This window comes from Xenopus tropicalis, chromosome 4 (genome assembly GCF_000004195.4).
Source record: "Xenopus tropicalis strain Nigerian chromosome 4, UCB_Xtro_10.0, whole genome shotgun sequence".
In the NCBI taxonomy this organism is placed as follows: Eukaryota; Metazoa; Chordata; class Amphibia; order Anura; family Pipidae; genus Xenopus; species Xenopus tropicalis.
The window spans coordinates 95,945,177-95,965,316 of NC_030680.2; the positions used below are offsets into that span (position 1 = coordinate 95,945,177).

General features: G+C 38.0%; 1 protein-coding gene across 2 annotated transcripts in view; it reads right to left on the bottom strand.

The window, feature by feature from the left end:
- Nucleotides 1–2,352: 2,352 nt before the first annotated feature.
- Nucleotides 2,353–20,140, bottom strand: part of faf1 (Fas (TNFRSF6) associated factor 1) — a 120,612-nt gene continuing 102,824 nt past the window's right edge. For both annotated transcript variants that reach the window (XM_031900950.1, XM_002931419.5), the window contains exons 16-19: nucleotides 19,332–19,412; nucleotides 18,242–18,319; nucleotides 13,499–13,711; nucleotides 2,353–2,654 (exon numbers count right to left, since the gene is read on the bottom strand). In XM_031900950.1, coding sequence (XP_031756810.1) covers nucleotides 2,571–2,654; nucleotides 13,499–13,711; nucleotides 18,242–18,319; nucleotides 19,332–19,412 — 456 coding nt within the window. In that variant the 3' untranslated portion in view covers nucleotides 2,353–2,570. The remainder of the gene's footprint in view (nucleotides 2,655–13,498; nucleotides 13,712–18,241; nucleotides 18,320–19,331; nucleotides 19,413–20,140) is intronic.

The window sequence follows — 20,140 nt, forward strand, 5'->3', positions numbered from 1 at the left end:
TTTAATGGGCTATGGTATTGTACATGTTATATAAAACCTGTTTTTGTAAAGACAGTACTGTAAGCTAAATAAACTAGTACATACTTTACAACATACTCAAATTGATAAATTCATTGGCTTTCCTTTTTTATTCCTAGACTTTTTAGTGGGAAGTTGTATGTGCAAACAGGAGGAACCAGGCTTTCATTTGCTAAGGTCTAAAAAAAAAATATATATATATTGAAATTGGCGTTGCTCATATTAGTCCTCAATGTGATAATTCTCAAGTGTTGTGACGATTTCAAGTATCTTGTGTTGGTCTGTCATTTATTCAGAGATAAATATTCACATCAAGCATATACTTAAGAGGCACACACTGCAAAATAATGTAGCCCCCCCTCGTCCCCCATCAAAAAAAACAAAAAAAAAAAGGAAAAAAAAAAATTTGCAATCAGAAATAAATAGTCATTTCTACCAAAGTATTTTCTTCAAATTTTGCCTCGCACGTCAGCAGATGTTCAGGTAATGGAGAGCTTCTCTGTAATACTGTAAAATCTCAGGAGCATGGAACATCCCAACAATCCAACATGTTAGACTATATATTAGATGTTCATGGAAAAATGTAGGCACACACTGAAACCAGCAATTTTAAGAAAAGAATTACACATACATATAAACAAAACGGCAGCAATGGTTCCCACCTATAACCTAGGCTTGGGTGTTTTCCATCATTAAAATCAGTATAACTCAATGTAAGGTGCACTCACAGGACTCCCACCATCTTTTAATAGTTTGAAAATGATGATCCAAGACCTGTGAACACCCCTACGTACTTAAGAGAAACCAGACAGCTGAGGTGCAGTACAAAAACACCAGCACTTCTTTATTTGGAAATATTATTATGCTTTGAAATTAAAGGCATTTGACAAGTTCCCACAGGAACCACCTATGGGCTCCTTTTACAATCTGAAATATCAAGTTAAACAGTGTCCCTATTAAGTAAAAATGAATGTGTTCTTCAGAATGAAGAAGTACTGCTGTCTGTACGCGTGCAAGTCTTTACGCACACTTACATGCACAAAGACCACTCAAGGGGCACGCCTCAATCCAATAAAATCAATGGAGTCATACAAAGACCAAGTAAGTCAGAACTGTATGTAGCTTAATATAACCATGCGAAATAGCTCATTGTTTGGGGCCTCTTTGATATGCAGTCAAGTTTGGAAGCAGATTTCTAGGCTAAATACTGTACAACACTGCTACCATCAAAATATCTATTATGTTGATATTTGACTGGGGATTCTTGGCTTTTATTAATAGATTGTATTTTGTGTAGACATTTTTGTGTCCATTATTTTAGAGTAAAATTTAGAGTACGGGACCTTACAGATCACTGTAAAAAAAAAAAACCCAAAAAACAAACCCAATACATATATAAAAAATGAAGTGTTTCTAGAAAGTGAAGCAGAATTGCATGTGTCTGGGCACAAACAAGAACTCAATACACGGGGAACTTACACACAATGTGCAGCAAGTTGGCACAAACATGTAAAATGATGGGCAGGGCTGGTTTTACTGTAGGACAGAAAGAGTATGTGCCCTGGGCCCACAGTACCAATGGGTCCACATGAGGAAAAAAAAAGTTTTGAAAAGCATAAATAACATTAATTTTGTAGCAACTGATATTTTCAGTAGGTATCTCAGGGATGTCCAATCTGTGACCCTCAAGTACAACTTTCAGCTATCACTAACAGCTAGAAGCTGACAGTGGGTGCTGGAAGGTGTAGTTCATCAAGAACTGGAGGGTTGACACTTGGATATCCCTGATTTACAGTCTCCCTGCTTTGCCACCTGCCCTGGTGATGTACTGAGGCCTCTACAGAGAAGAACTGACAAGCTATACTGATGCGGAGTATCATGGGAATCCCAAGGTAGCAAAGGTTGCCCAACTGTCCATACGATGGTAATATCAGGCATTAGAATTCTCCATTGCATAAAGTATATTGCTATTTGTGAGGCTGCCAGGACTAGAAATAGGATAAGATCGCCCCAATGAACAGGGGCTTAGATATGGTGTTGTGTTTATAGCAAGACTACTTATATAATTTAAACACCTCAATTTGACCTCTTTTCTCTTAAGTCATCACACACTTACAATAAGGGAAAGCCCCATATTGCTAAAATCATCACAATCCTCCACTGTAACTTTCAGCTGTGTGGTATACCAGCCTACAATGTGACATGTGAAGCATGCGTTAAGCTGCATATTTCTCCTGCCTGTAAGCTATAAGGCAATGTGATACTCCGCATCATTATAAAGGGCACAGTGGGAAACGCCCCCAGCTACAAATACAAGATGCTTGTTTTAACCCCTTTGGTGTAATAGTGCATTTATTTGATCAGAAGCTGGATGACTGCTAATGTGAAATTGAGTGTTCTTATTGGGATCATCTCCTGTTCAGGCTGAAAACCCATTTAAAGGGCATTATGGAGGGTCTCCTTCCAGGTGGTACAGGTGCACATGGCGAGAGGGGTGGTGTCAGTAAAATTATAGCCTCAATTAATGCTCTCACAGTCTTCTTTGTTGACACTTATTCCTTGGCTTCCAGAAAAAGTGTTTCCTGAGGATACAGCTTAAGATCTAGGAGTGATCTGTTAGGATCCAATTGTGTTACCTGTTAACGGAAAGGCAAAATTGTAAGTTTTTTAGGTATTCAAGAAAGTTTATAAGAAATACATAAAGCACACATTTCATATAAATAGAAGTTATTTGCAGCACTTGGTATCCTGCTATTTATGCCTAAATGTAACTCTTGTTCTATTAATGTATCGTTCAGATAAACAGGGCTGTATGTACAAGTAGCGCTGCGTAAATAAAAAGAATATATGTATACATTGATACAGGTTTGGACTGGGTTGGAAAAAAACAGGTGGGGCCTGCTCCTGCTCTCCCCCACCCCTGACTGTGGCCACAAGTAAGAAAAACAAGATACACAGTGGTGGGCGGAGGGGAGGTGTAGGCTTATGACATGTTTCGTGACTGGGCTTGGGGACCCTGAGATGACAGCCCCTGTGAGCCCCGGACACCCCTGTTCGACACTATATAGATCGAGCAAACTAGGACAATGTTATTTTAATTAACTTTAATTAATGATAATAACTTAACACCCAAGCATATCAGTATCAGAAATCAAAATATACCAGGTATACTCTGAATCAGTCCCATAACAGACTTCAGACAATACAAGTTGAGGGTGACCGGAGGGATTAAAAAGCATAAAAAAAGCAGTGGAGCAGAAAAGAGCGGAAGGATTAATTTGCAGAATACATTTAAAAAATTGCATAAGTCCAGACTTGCACCTCAACTACAATATGTGTATAAAACATTTAAGCTGCCTAGTTCACATTTTAGAATACAGTTAGCATGAAGTTCAGGGCCATATAATAACAATTAATTTAAAGGAACAGAAAATACAGGGTGCTCTGAAAAGACCCTAGTTTCAATAATTTAACATGGAGGTGTCCAACTGGAAGTCCTGGATTAGACATGAGACATTGTTGCATATTTAAGGGTTATTTTGAATGAAATCACCATAGTATTATAATTCATCCCAGGTATAAACTGTGTATCAGATAAGTGCAACACTTCCTGGAGCAAGTTAGTTTGTTTTGACCCACACAATTTCCATTAGAGGAAAACTATACCCCCAGAATGGATACCTAACTAACAGATTATGTTGTTTCCGTTATGTTAAGTGACCTATTAAAGAATCTCCCCAAACTGGAATATATATCAGTAAATATTGCCCTTTTACATCCTTTCCCTTGATCCGCCATTAAGTGATGGACTGAGTGCTCCCTCAGAGATCACATGACCAGAAATAATGCAGCTCTAACTGTAACAGGAAGTAAGGTAGGATCAAAAGACATTAATCCTCCATTAATTGGCTGATGTGGCCTAGCATGTATGTGTGCCTTGGCTTGTTTGTGTGCACTGTGAATCCTATGATTCCAGGAGGTGGCCCTTAATTCTTAAAATGGCAATTTTCTATTTAGGAGTACCCAATAGCAAATACTAATAAAGTTTTTTTTATGAAAATGGTTTATTTAGATGAAGCAGGGTATGGAGTATGATGTAATTAACAAAATAAAAATGTTAAATTAAATCAGAGTGGGAGAAATAGGCAATATGGTAGAACAGAGGACGGAAGAAAGAAAAGGAAAACAACCAGAAGAAGAAGTAAAGACATAAAGTAAGACATGTGAAGGAATAAAATAAGATGCATGGTCGCATTCACTTGAGCAGAGTGTAATTGAAAACTATACAGAAAAGAAGCATCTAGAACCATAAAACCATAAATTCCTGTTATACAATTCAAGAAAAGAACAAAAAAAAATCAATTTGATCTCCCATTTATCAAAATGATCATGTGTTTCTGGTCTTACCTATAAAACTTTTCATTCTGCATTGAAAAAAAAAATGTAAAGATCTCTCTTTAAATGCAGAAATGCATTTTATAAATCTATGGAGCTGTGTCTGTTTTTAGAAGGATTACCAGTCTGTAAACCAATGCCTTAACATTTGCAAACTTCTTTTCCATGCTACATTGAATGAGAGAAGTGTGAATAATACGTTTAATGAAATGAAGATATGCATACTCTTACAATGAATGCAATGTTTTCTTAGGTGAGATTTTATGCAACTGAACTACAGCATCCCAATAGGAGGAATCTGAATAGCAGTCAATTTGGTTTATGAGGAACTGGCACAAAAAAAGGAGACATCTGACTGCCAAAAAAAGTGATAATAACTGATAAAATTCAAATCCCTCAGGAATCCCCAGTTTGAATTTTTATCTGCCCCTTTCTAAGTGTCTAAAAGCAAAGATTTGGTTAAAAAAATCATACACATGCTAAATCCCCTATCACTCAAACTGGAAAATGCACCAGTGCAAATACTTGGGCCAAAAACTGCAGTAGTTATTCCTCAGCTGATAAGTGATTTTGCTTGCAATTCCCAAGTTCCCTTTAATCAGAAAAACAAGAAGAAGAGGGGTGTGAGCAGAAAGGTTTCCTGAGTCCCTCTAACATTGCTGGAGAAATTAGGTGCCTTCCTAATGATGCAGCATAAGATAAACAGATGGTGCAGAGATGCACACAGGGATGTAATTATAGGAACACAACCTCATCAAAACTCTGCTATTTGCAAACTTGAGGCGGACTAGATATGAGATGTCCCTTTGCCAGGGTACTGAATACTAGATCGATCTGGCTGCAAAGGTGATCTATGAACATATCAATATTTGTGAATGTTAACCTTTTCATTATCTTTCAAATGGTGCCAGGATTTAAACGCAAGCAAAGCAGGAATTTGTGATGTCTGGTGTTACTTTAGGCCAGCAGATGTTGCCAGATGTGGCATTTTGCGCAGTACGTGCCACACGACTTGCCGTTTTTAGGTTGGCTGTATCCTAATAGTCCGGGTAAGTTCAGTATGCTGTGCCTGTGTTTGTATAAATACTGAGGCCATTTTATATAATTTAACACAAAGAAACAGCACTTAAGACGTTGGCACCTAAGGTGTAACAAGGCAAACATAACACTCAATATCAAAGGTGGGACTGCAATGTTAGCCAATATTTCCAGATGGGGCAGCAGCTAATTAGAGACAATGAACCTCCACAGACCTCTGTGCTTAATAAAATGCACAACGTCCTCTTTTCATGCTAAAAAAAATCTTAAAACAGTTTCAGGCAGCAGCTTGTGGGTGTCATGAGAAGGGGTGGAACTGTTTATACCCATAGTTTCTGCTTGCCTTCTGTTCCGAATTCACCAAGGGACCTTACGATTCGCCAATGTTTACACCATTACCCAATTATAGAGAATACGGCTGCTGCATCTGTCAACAAACAGAGCTGTTGTTGCTTTGTTTTAGAGACTCTGGCTTTTGCCTGCGTTCTTCTTCCTCATATGGCTGATGATTCTGCTTAATTAGCATCCCACGCACTCCTGCGCTATCAGCCAGCCAGATCTGTTATGTGTAAACATTTTGTTTGCCACCAAGTCAGAATAATAAAGTGCATCATTTTATATAATTAGAAAGGAATTACTCTTGTTTGAGTTTAATATGTTGATGACAGAACAGTATACAGCTGCATCAAAGAGGAGGCAGAATTAAAATCCAAACACATCTAACACATAGTTAAATGTACAGTGACATGCATGAAAAGCACCTGCTATTTCCCTACACCGGTAAAGCATATTTGTTTTAGGCTAATGGCACACCAAGCTGATTCTAAGCCAATGGATAAATGCAAGCTGAGAAGAAGCTCCAATGTTGGCATCAGCCTTTCCCTGTGCCTACACCCACAGCCATTGTGTTGACCTGGGTGCAGCTTATTTGATGCTGCAATGAGCAAGTTTGCATTTTGGTGCAGAAATCGGCTCCATGTGCCTGTACCCGGGCCAACACAATGGCTCTGGGTGCATGCAGACACAAGAAAGAGCTGCGTTTATCCACAGGCCAAAAATATGCCCCGTGCAAGCACTGCTGACAACCAGCTGTGTAAAGTTTAAAAGCTGCAGTTGTGGAATCCTCCACTACTCAGTATCCCAGGGATGGACACTTTTTTTCATGGCAATTGCTGTTTTCAGCGCAGCTTTTATTTTGTTGGATGCAGATGCAGCATGTATCATTTATGTAGTTTATACATTACATTTTTCTATCAGACCCATTATATTTTGAGCTGCTCAATTACATTTGAATCTGTTAATCCAATAAGGGCCCACAAAATCTTCTGTGTAGCTTAGCCTTTAGGGGATAGATGGTAGTGTGATTGAAGTATTTGTCTCACTGTCATCCATTTGTTAAAAAACATTTAGAATTTTGGAATATAAGCTATTTAGTCATGTATCCTAATTTGAATATATGGTCTTCTGAAGGTGGTAGTATGTGGCCTGGCACTTGTTCAGCTTTGTATAAAGGTTTTGTTTTGTTTTTTTAAAGAAAAGGGTTGTTTCCACTAGATGCATAATTCACAAGCGTAAAACAAATTTACAAACAAAAACAGTTACATAGTAACATAGTAAGTTGGGTTGAAAAAAGACATACGTCCATCACGTTCAACCATAATGACTATACAGTGGTGTGAAAAACTATTTGCCCCCTTCCTGATTTCTTATTCTTTTGCATGTTTGTCACACTTAAATGTTTCTGCTCATCAAAAACCGTTAACTGTTAGTCAAAGATAACATAATTGAACACAAAATGCAGTTTTTAAATGAAGGTTTACGTTATTAAGGGAGAAAAAAAACTCCAAATCTACATGGCCCTGTGTGAAAAAGTGATTGCCCCCCTTGTTAAAAATAACTTAACTGTGGTTTATCAATTTCAATTTTCAATTTCAATATCAATTTCTGTAGTCACCCCCAGGCCTGATTACTGCCATCACTTAAATAGGAGCTACCTGACACAGAGAAGTAGACCAAAAGCACCTCAAAAGCTAGACATCATGCCAAGATCCAAAGAAATTGAGGAACAAATGAGAACAAAAGTAATTGAGATCTATCAGTCTGGTAAAGGTTATAAAGCCATTTCTAAAGCTTTGGGACTCCAGCGAACCACAGTGAGAGCCATTATCCACAAATGGCAAAAACATGGAACAGTGGTGAACCTTCCCAGGAGTGGCCGGCCGACCAAAATTACCCCAAGAGCGCAGAGACAACTCATCCGAGAGGCCACAAAAGACCCCAGGACAACATCTAAAGAACTGCAGGCCTCACTTGCCTCAATTAAGGTCAGTGTTCACGACTCCACCATAAGAAAGAGACTGGGCAAAAACAGCCTGCATGGCAGATTTCCAAGGTGCAAACCACTTTTAAGCAAAAAGAACATTATGGCTCGTCTCAATTTTGCTAAAAAACATCTCAATGATTGCCAAGACTTTTGAGAAAATACCTTGTGGACCGACGAGACAAAAGTTGAACTTTTTGGAAGGTGCGTGTCCCGTTACATCTGGCATAAAAGTAACACAGCATTTCAGAAAAAAGAACATCATACCAACAGTAAAATATGGTGGTGGTAGTGTGATGGTCTGGGGTTGTTTTGCTGCTTCAGGACCTGGAAGGCTTGCTGTGATAGATGGAACCATGAATTCTACTGTCTACCAAAAAATCCTGAAGCAGAATGTCCGGCCATCTGTTCGTCAACTCAAGCTGAAGCGATCTTGGGTGCTGCAGCAGGACAATGACCCAAAACACACCAGCAAATCCACCTCTGAATGGCTGAAGAAAAACAAAATGAAGACTTTGGAGTGGCCTACTAAAAGTCCTGACCTGAATCCTATTGAGATGTTGTGGCATGACCTTAAAACGGCAGTTCATGCTAGAAAACCCTCAAATAAAGCTGAATTACAACAATTCTGCAAAGATGAGTGGGCCAAAATTCCTCCAGAGCGCTGTAAAAGACTTGTTGCAAGTTATCGCAAGCGCTTGATTGCAGTTATTGCTGCTAAGGGTGGCCCAACCAGTTATTAGGTTCAGGGGGCAATTACTTTTTCACACAGGGCCATGTAGGTTTGGATTTTTTTTCTCCCTAAATAATAAAAACCCTCATTTAAAAACTGCATTTTGTGTTTACTTGTGTTATCTTTGACTAATAGTTAAATGTGTTTGATGATCAGAAACATTTTGTGTGACAAACATGCAAAAGAATAAGAAATCAGGAAGGGGGCAAATAGTTTTTCACACCACTGTATATAACCTGCCTAACTACTAGTTGATCCAGAGGAAGGCAAAAATACCCCATCTGAAGCCTCTCTAATTTGCCGCAGAGGGGAAAAAATTCCTTCCTGACTCCAAGATGGCAATCAGACCAGTCCCTGGATCAACTTGTACTAAGAGCTATCTCCCATAACCCTGTATTCCTCACTTGCTAAGAATCCATCCAGCCCCTTCTTAAAGTTATATAATGTATCAGCCAGCACGACTGATTCGGGGAGGGAATTCCACAACTTCACAGCTCTCACAGTAAAAAATTCTTTCCGAATATTTAAACGGAACCTCCCTTCTTCTAAACCGTTGGATCAATTGATCAGGTAACTGTAACTGCAAAAGGTCCTTTTTCATGCAAAGATCAACAAGCCACACTACCCACCTCACCAGAGACTTACTCATAAGAGGGCCAATTCTCCAGGTAACGCAGGGTAGCCTAATCTCCTGCTTCCAGTGCTCATTAGATCTTATTAATGCTATTCCACATGGACATGAACAAGCCAAAAACATAAGCCTAGCTAGGTAGCAATTAAAGCACAATAAAAGGCATGTAGCAGGCAGCAGTTACAACAGTTCAGTCACAGAACAGCTGGTGTTAAGTTAGAGGCACAATGTCTACTGTCCACAATTAATTTAAGGTAACACGGCAAGATATAAATAAATATAGAGTTAAATATACTACACATAGGGGCCCATTTATCAAAGTCCGAATTTTGGACATTTAAAAGTACGACAGAAAAAATTCGGAATAAATTAGCATCGTGGCCGTACGAAAATATCGTGATCCGAAGGTTCTGAAATTTTCGTATCCAAATGATCGTAAACGGGGCGACAAACTTTCCGACTTAGATCCTTCAGTGCATGATTTTGGAAGCCTCCCATAGGACTCAATGGCACTCTGCAGCTCCAACCTGGACCAAGGAAAGTCACGATACCTATGCTTGAATGAATTCCGAAACTTTTGCACTAGTTGCGACAAATACGATTTTGTTGCACAAATTGTCGCAAAAGTACAAAAAAGTAGCGGAAATTAACTAAAAAATCGCATTTGGACCCAAATGTACTTAAATCAGCCCCACAGTGTTGATAGTAAACAGGTGGTTTTAAGAAATTGGCTGAACTGAATGTGCTGGTTCAACACAAGCCAAAACTTCGTTATAAAAGCATTAGACCTAGTATAAAGAAATATGTAAAAAAGCCCAATTGAAAACTTTGTAACCAAAACCTGGCATTTACAAATATACAGCATTAACACCGCCTTATACATGGGGAAACTAACAGAAAAAAAATCACACATGTATAGGTATGGGACCTATTATTTTGAGTCCTTGGGACATGGGGTTTTTAAACATTAAATAAGAGATTATTTTGCCATCAGTATGAATTTATGTCGCATAGTGACTATCATGTACGAGGTACTGTTTTATTATTATACAGAAAAAGGATACAAATAAACAAAAAATAGAATTATTTGCTTAAAATTTTCTTCCTGTAATTTTGGAGCTTTCTTGATATAATTTCTTTCCAGATAAAAAAAATCCCAAACCTATACTACAAAAATGGTTGCTTTAACCATAAAATGGCCATGTTGCCTTTTGCACTGTGTTAAAACACAATCCAAACATGAAATTGGTCCAGTCACCAAGATGCAACTGGCACAACGATGACTATCTAAACGGAAGGTCTGGGGCATGCGTAGCAAGCTACCAACCTTTGTAGTGAGTCTAAATTTTCATTCAACTGGTTTGCATGGCTTTGAAAAATAAACATAAAGCCAGCAGTAGTCCAACTTACCATCCTACGTGAAAAAAAATATTCCATGCTGGTAAACAGCATATAACTCTACAACCTGTGGTAAAACACTTATGGGAAGCAAAGTATGATCCAGCAGCATCTATATGTAAACCAACAGATAATTTACCATCAAAAGCAAGGTGAGGTCAATAGCTCTAAGAAAAGTGAGGCTTTCTGGATATAAAAGATACATTGTACAGCACCTCAAGGCCTAGATGGCAGCCAGTTAGCACTGGGTTGCTTTTTGAGAAAAATGGAAATGATATGAAAAAGAAAATATTGGTCAATTCATGAAAGGCACTCAAATTATATTAATAACATGAAATGAACTGTTAAAGGAATGACTTAACAAAATGTACTATAGAATAAATGCATTATTAAATAAATCCAATAGTAGTATAGATTCATGCTTTACCATATGCTGATTACCGCTTGGAAATTTTTGGTATAAATAATGTAGGTGTAAGCAAATATTTAAACATTTTTAAAGGGCCCCAAGATACATTTAACATCTGCCAGGGGTCTTGCTAATAAAACCACATTTGGCCACTTTTTCTTTTTCATAACCTCAAATTGCATGCGATCAGTGGCTTTGTTTTATGGTGTTCCATGCAGACACTGAGTAATAGTATTTCTAAGTAGGTCCTTGTCTCCTGTTGATCTCTCTGTTGGTTTAGTCCAGGTGTCAATTTTCTTTTCTCTCTTAACGTCTGCTCTCGGCGACCTCACCATATCCTTTGACTTCTCCTACCACTTTATGTTGACAACACACAGATCTCATCCCTGCTATTCAGGCGACAGTCACACAACACTTTGCTGCCAAAGTATTTTGATTGGCTGCTTGCCATCTAAACTTAAATATGTCCAAGACCAAACATGTCTGACTGAACTCTACATGCAGTATGCCAAGCCAGGTATTTATATGTGAAAAAAACAAATCAAATATGTCCAAGACCAAACTGCTCATACTTCCTTGTGAACCTGTTCCTTCATTTAATATGGGACCACTACTCTACATGCAATTTGCCAAGGCAGGTATCTAGGTGTGACATTAGATGTGTATTTTAGATGTGACATTCGCCACACTGGAGACCCTTACTTTCTCTTGAACAGACTATTGCAACCTGCCCTTCAAGATTCTCATCTCTACTCACTGCAGTCCATCCTTAATAAGGCTGTCTTCCTTTATCTCACCTGCATCTAAACCTCTCTTGCTCCTTTACTACTAGGTCTCTCTCCTACCTCCCAGACAACTATTGCAATAAAATTCTCTACTGTTTACCGCAAGAGCTGAGTCACACATAAACCATCCTCTGTGATTGCCATGTAGCTGAATGAACATCTTGAACATCTAATAACTTGTTAGGAATTGGTTTCCAGAAGTAGCATTTCTTACAACACACCCCTGACCTGTGCACTTGTTCCCCTTCCCCTTTCTATGTCTGTCCTTTTTTTTTTTTTTTTAAAGACTGTAAACTCTTTGTTCCAACTATGCATTAAGCTGCCAAGCACTCATGTATTTATTTTCACTGTATATTAACTGTTTGTGCTTACACTTTGTAATGCTTTATGTATTTATGAACAAATAAATACAAAAAACCCCAAATACATACGAATTATAATGATAAATATTAGACCATTCACCCACTAATTTCTACTCATGTCTGATGAGAATTCAGACAATGGGGCTCATTTACAAACATAGGTGCTACACTGCATGAGAATCTCGTCAGTTTTAACATACAGATAAATTAAGTGGATCAATGAGTGCAAACAGGAACTAAAATTGTATGTTGGGAAACTGTACTACTGTTTTGCTGAACTGTATAATTTATTTTATTAAAGTTTCAAATGCAGAAAAATGTATTCCTCTCCAAGACAATTATTTATAAATAAGACAGAAGGTATTATATACGGTTAACTTTTTCTCCTTTTTCCTCTAATAAGATTCTGGTGAATTTTCAAAAACAGTCTAGTTCTTAAAAGGTTAAAGAAGAACCTGTAACTGACATAAGTATACACTGGTTCCTGCTGATTACAAGTCACTACCAGATAACATTATATTCTTCCCATCGTTCCTAATCTGCTGGAAGTGACTAATTAGACAGGTTTAACAGAATCCCATCATACTGAGCAGTGCAAACTGGTTCTGAGCGATTATGCAATTCTGCAGAAGCACAATTATATTAAGGGGATCATGTTCTGCCTGATACCACCATGCAAGTCATGCTGAAAGTTGTGAAAGCATAGACTAAGTTAGAATTAGCAGATACAAATAAAGAGGCCTTGGGGCAGGGGTACACAGGGAGATTAGTCGTGCCGCGACAAATCTCTGTTGTCACGGGCAACTAATCTCCCCGCAATGCCATCCCACCGACTAGAATGTAAATCGCTGGTGGGATGGCATGTGGCGCCGTGATTTGTCGAAGTCGCCTTGAGAAAAAACTTTAGGGGACTTTGGCAAATCGCGGCGCCGCGTATACCATCCCACTTGCAATTTACATTCTAGCCAGTGGGATGGCACTGGGGCGAGATTTGTCGCCTGCGACAACGAAGATTTGTTGCGCGGCGACTAATCTCCCCATGTGTCACTGCCCTTAATGTTCCTAACACAACAATAATTAAATGGCCAGTGTTATAACAAAAATTAATTGTAATTCATTCATTCATTGTAAGCAATTTTGCATCTGGTAGAATAGTTGCAGCAGCAGCCTGTTTATGCAGAATTTAGTGGACACTTACATATACTAAGCACAAGCATTAAACACATTAATGTTCTGTAGTTTAGTGGATTTTTGGCCAAAAATGTTTTAGTGTAGCCATGTTAATGCTGCCCATCACAGAGATGGCTGCTGCTAGATAAGCCCATGAGGCTCATCGTTATTCTGTCTTAGCAAGATTAGCTGACTTAGGACAAATAGTCAAGCAGTGCAATGGCAGACAATATACTCACATCTCTCCTAGGAAATGTGCTGATAAGCTTGAACTCCTGGCAAGGATACCCTTTGGATGCTACGAAGTCAAGAACAACTTGCAGAGGGCTCGATCCCAGGAAGCGCCTCTCAAGAAACTCCCCACTTGGGGTTCTGATGCGGAGCTTGCTTAAGGGTTCACTTTCTTCCAGTGGTTCTGGAGGCAGAGACTGTTCCAAGGAAAGCCGAATTGCCTGACACATAAACACAATGCATTATTATGGTACAGTCATGGGCATTTAACATTTGTTAAGAAACCAAGAAACAAAAAAAGCACTATGTAACATCTTTTGAAGACCCAGGATAAAATACAACATTCTTATATACTGATACTACATTGTCTGCCTCATTTGAAAGGTAAAAAGGATGTTAAAAATAAGTGGCAGTCTGAAGAAATACTCAGGAATCACCTTATAGAATTAAGTCAGGGACATGCACATGCTCAAAGCATTCTGGGAAGCTGTTGAGAAGCTAAACTTAGGGGTTGTCACAAATTATCAAGCAAAATATGAGTTTTTTCTATCATAAGAGAATCTAAAAAAAAAATAAAAAAATAAAAAAATGAAGATGCGGGGCATACTGGGAGGAAATGACTGTTGCAAAATCCAAAAACATAACATTCAGAATTTCTATGCTACTCTTAGTTTTATGAAGGTAAATCAAATTTTTCCTGAAACAGAACCTCCAAAACATATAGCTAGAATCCAAGCCATAAAGCATAACTGCTGTTTTATAGGTGAAGGGAGAAAGGAGGCACTGTTTTCTTAAGAAACATTTCCAAAATATTAGTATCACCCCCCCAAAAAAACTCTCCTGTAAGTACTTGCCCTTCAGCCTCATGCATTTATATAGCCACGGGACTTCTCTGTAAATGATATTATCCTTATATTTTGCAAGAGGGGGTATATTTGTCACTGTTGGGGGAATGTAATAAAATGTATAGAAACAATTGCTCTCAAATAAGAAGAAAAAAAATGCAAATTGGTCTAGCGCTACACCCCTTGAAAGCCTATTACATACAGTAATTTGTTCTCTTTATAATTATACATTGTACTTACTTTCCTATTTTCTGCAAATGTGGACAAGCCATGAGTTTCCCAGGATTCCTTCTGACTTTGGAACAGGTGAAAGAGATCCTTAGATAATCAACGCAATATCACCTTAGTGCCAGGTGACAATTCTGTTTATTTCCCACTGCCTAATGACAATGTGCTAAGCAACTAATTAAAATAAAACCTCCTTCTTTCAAATCACAATTAGACCAGATATTACTGCCCAGGAGGACAGCTGATTTAATTGTCAGGACAAAGAGGTTAACGAGGCTTCGGCGTGGGAGAGTAATTGCTGCACCAATAACGGCTTACTCGGGTCAAAATCACCTTCCTTTGAAGATAAAGGGGAATTACCTAAACATGTAATCGAGTAACCAATCAGCCATCTAACACCTTCTGTGTTTCTAATAACCAACTTAAAAACTGAATGGCTGTTTCCCATACCTTAATCTGCTGTAGTCAGGACAATAAAAACATCAACATCCAGAAAAATCTCCCAAACAGGCTATGCAAGCTCTGTGCACCTCAAGGCAACAAACACTACAAATGTGTGATACTGCAGACTACTGGAAATGATCCAGATGGAGCTCAGCAAAGCATAATAACCCAGATGAACCACTTAACCATTAAATACATATGGAGAATAGGAATTTTTTAAAAAATAAATAAATAAAAATGAACAAAAATTACATTGTAAAATTGAATTGGCCATAGGGCCATATAAAGATGGAGTTTTTTTGGTGAAAAAAACAAACAAATAAGCAACAACTTTATAACTAATATTAGGGTTACCATCTGAGTCCTTAAAAGCAGGACACTTATTGGATACACAAGTTGGATGCATGACTGCATGCAAATCCTTGATCCATGCATCCAACTTGCAGCATCTGTATTCAATAAGTATCCTCTTTTAAAGGGGTGATATGGTAACCCTAATTAATATGTTTTAATAAATATGCTGCACACTGGTGTAAACTATTAAATGCATCTTTTCCCCCTCTGTCCTTGATCATATTTTTCATACCCCAATATAATATGTGCTAGTGTTAGTGATCTTCTGTGTTAGTACAGCAATTCAGCACAGCTTCTACAGACCCTACTACCCAAAACTAATGCAATGGCCCGGACGCAGGCACACGCAGTGGATTTCAGCACATTAATGCATACTCGCGTGTTTCCACACTGAAATCCGCTGCACGTGCTTACACCCAGGTCAACGTAATTATTCCGGGTGCAGGCAAGGAAGAAGGCTGATGCCAGCACATAATTCTTGGCCTAAGTTTTTCCACAGGCCAATAATCAGCCCCATGTGGCAATAGCCTTAAAGTTATTTGTAAATATATTTTTATTTATTATTGATTTATATTTCTGGGTCTGACTCTTAAAATAATGTAAAAGGAGTGAGTTCTGCTGTATTTTAATCAGCTTTTGTTACATAGTTACATAGTTACATAGGGTTGAAAAAAGACCAGAGTCCATCAAGTTCAACCCATCCAAGTACACCCAGCACACACAACCCACACCTACCAATCTATACACTCACATACATAAACTATATATACAAACACTAATACTAACTGTAGATATTAGAAGGACATTGTTTCAGAAGTCAGAGCCAGGGGTGCAGGAAACACTACTTTCAACTGTGACTTCATTTACAAATATCTTTAAAAACACAGAAATATTTAATAAGTGCATAACTGGAAAGTTGTTACATTTTGTAATCATTAGGCAAAAACAAACAAACAAAAAAGGTTGGGGTGCAGCTGTACTTTAGTATTCAATCCTTGGTGGGCATGAATTCCAGTTTAATCACTGCTACAATGTTGAGAAAGCCATATTACCAGCAATCACTTCTCAATAAGAAGCCATTGGCTTGTGACTACTGACATAAATGCATAAATGCTATATGTGTTACACTGCTTATATAGTGTAAGAAACAATTTTAAAAGATCAAGACACAAGGGCAAAATGCTTTCTCGACATATAGATTTGGTAGAAAGGGTTCATAGTCCCATGGATGTTCGTGCTACAACCTATTTTTACTTTGGCTTTATGTTTTACTTCAGTTTACTGTTTATTGAAGCACCTGTCTCTGTATACTTGTTTTGACATTTTCCTGTCAGCTGCAATAACAGATGCTACTTTATTTACTGCACTTGCTCAATTATATTGTAGAAGGATAAACAGTAGCTCATTAGAGCTCATCCCTTTCCTTTGTATGTACCATCTTTATTTCCCCCATGTAACCAGCTCCCAAAGGCACTGTCACAGGATTGAGACTCACAATAACTATACAAGGTAAAGGACCAACTAGAAAAACAATTAGAAGATGCGCAGTGCTTTAACTTCAGCATCTGAACAACCGACTCTGGCTGACAAAAAGGGAAGAGGTGGCTTTTCTGTGAATAGATCAATAGCCACATTTCAAATATATGGAGTGAACAAAAACCCCTCTATGTAAGCAAACACAAATCTACAACAATAGGTTATGGGTAATCCCTGAACTTCAAGTGGAGCATTCTTTAATAAACAGCATTGTTAAAAATCTCTTTGTCGTGCAAAGCAAATATCTCTTTATTATTCTCATTGCTGCACACTGTATTAAAAAGAACACAAGTCCGGCTGCACTCTGTAACGTAGCCTAGTTCTGTCTTTTATGTAGGAAAACATAGTTTCTAAACAGCCATTGTGTTCTGGGCAAGATAATAAAAAGGCAGGGAAACAGAACAAGCACAGCTATGGAGAATACCTGTTTGTTTTACTGGGAACTATTGCTTTAGCTCCAAAGAGAACGAGAGGAAAATACATGTATACAACGGAGATAGGCTGAGCAGTTTCAGAGCTGCATGTGCACAATAAGCCAAGTTTATACAAGTCAGGATTCACAATGACATTTTACTAATGATCCCAGTAGCTCCTGTGCTACAGTTGCTTTAACTTTGGTTTTTTTAAGGGCACCAACCTAATTTTAAGCACAAGAAACAACCCCATGCATAATGAACAGATGATAAAAGTATATGTATCTGCTTAACACCTTGATACATATTCATATTATACATTTCTCCACAATCAATGGCTTTGGCAATTAGGGTCTACAGTCTGCCATAAGGCCCTAGAGAATTACATTTATGGTAAAGCTTTGAAATTATTTATTGAATTAGGATTATTATTATCACATATTTATAAAGTGCTGTACCGCAATGCTGTACAGTAAATACACTGAACATACAGGTTTCATACGGATACATGAAATAAATAGGGCCTTAAAGTATTAGCCCAAACAGTAAATGGAGCTAGCCCAGGCCAGAGTGGGTTTAGGATTGAGCAGCGATTTGCGACAAAAGCATAGAATAACTAGAATCCGGGCAACGAGTGATACATAGCATAGCCTTTTCTATTTATTACCCTCTGGTGTGGTGCAGGACCAGATTATGGCATGATTTAGGGAAATACCATCAGGGAGTTCTAAAAAAACAACAAAGATGTATTTTTATCTAAAGAGAAGAATGTTAAACTGAAGTACTGCATAAGGGAAAGAAAACCCAGGCATATATCTCACAATATAGACAGAAAAGTATAAGAGGCAAGAGCAGCAAACCTCGGTTACTTATCATAACATCCTACACAGATGTATTTGTATTTTAAAATAAGCAAATAAAAGAAGATTACCTCTCTCTCCTCCTCCTGTTCTTTCCGGATTTGTTCCAAACGGAATTGTTCAGCAATTTCTCTTTCTTGGGCTTCTCTCTATGAAGAAAGCGGCAATATGATTACATTTTCAAGCATGTGCACATGAGTTGAAAAAATAAGCATTTAATAAAGAAAATGTGCAGGTTATCCCAGTCATAAAGATCTACAAACCCCTAGAAAGAAAAAGACCAATTTTCAAATGCCTATGAAAGAACTTTTGGTAAGTAGTAGAAAGAAAATCAAGAAAAGTTATGCAGTTCCCTACGAAAGGTACTTTGTGCCCGTCACATGCTTCTAGCGCCAATAGCCACAAGTGGCATTATGGTAACAGACGGTAAACTTAAGATTATCAAAGATAAATTAAAACATCAATTCTTCATGATCACCTGCTCAGCACATGGGAGTATACTGTAAATATCCACTATTACCTTTATAGCATAACCCATTAAGGAAAAACAGGGATGCCTTCTGAAATTTTGGGGTCCCATGCATCTGCTTGGCTGCAGTCATTTTCTACAATGTGCCTGATAAACACAAACCCGGACCATTAATTGAAATGTCCTTCCCCCTTAGCAGCAGTCTGAGCCCCTGACAGAGATCTTCCTGTCTTGCCCAGAGGAACATTATATACTTTGACAAAAACTATATAGGACAGTGTTGTCTAACTTATTACATGTAGTGGGCCAATTATATAGCATATAGCATGCTGGAGGGCCAGATTAAATTAAAATGATGTCATTTGGTGAAGCCCATGGAGCCTTTGAGCAGTCTGGGGGCCATAAAATCCTTTGGAGGGCCTCATCCAGCCCGCGGGCCTCAAGCTGGACAGCCCTGATATACAATAATGTATTTAGGGACTGAAAGCTGCACTGAATTTACTGTTAAGAAACTATAAACCTAAAGGTGCACAAAGTTTTAAAGCCAACAGAAGTAGCTAAGTTAGGAGAAAGAAATGAGAACAGGTGGATTACTTAAATGATACAGGCTAGTTTCAGGTAAGTAACTGTCACTATGAAGGTTCAGTATTTGTATGAGAAGAAATGTGGACAAGGTGCTAAAAAGAACACACTTTTGCTCTGTCGGCTTCTAAAGACAAACGATAAGCTTCATCCTGCTCTCGCTTCACATTCTCTCGTGCTTCCCGTTCATCCTTAAATAAAGCAAAAAAAAAAAAGGGGGTCAGGAAATATCAGGAAAAAACACAATCCATCAAATGCTACACATCATCAAATGTTTCTTTGCCATTCGCGCAATGTGAATAATATAAGATGAACAGATACAATTCTGCCTTGCACTAAAACTCTGCTGTTCTAGCCAAAATTTTATCTAACTGCGTGTTAATCCTCCTTTATGATAAGCCATTGGTGAGGGGGTAGCCTGAATTAATCGAGGTTAACTGGTAGTAGACAATAAAAACAATACATGCCATAAAACTATCGGATGTAATAAAATAACCACTGAAACGTTAATATTTAGATATCACTATCCCTAACAGCAAATTAAGTGTTTGCTTTCAAACAAAAGACCAATAAATGCTACCTGCTGCTTGGTTACTATGGTTTATTAGAAATGTGCATTATATTACATTATTATTTTTATTATACATAATCATCAGTACCAAGGTAATTTCAGGAAGATTTTTATTAAAGGATTATGACAATTAATGTTAGTACCGTATTAAGACACAATAATGCCTATGTATAGAAGGACATTTATACTCTCAGGTGTAATCTTGGATTTGCTTCAATACATGGGCATGTTACCATCTATAATTTAATAGACTGTAAGCTTTTCAAAGCAGTGACCTCATCAAAACTGTGTATTAAAACTCCTAGCACCTAAGTATTTTCACTACTTATGTTTTTACTAACCTACTTT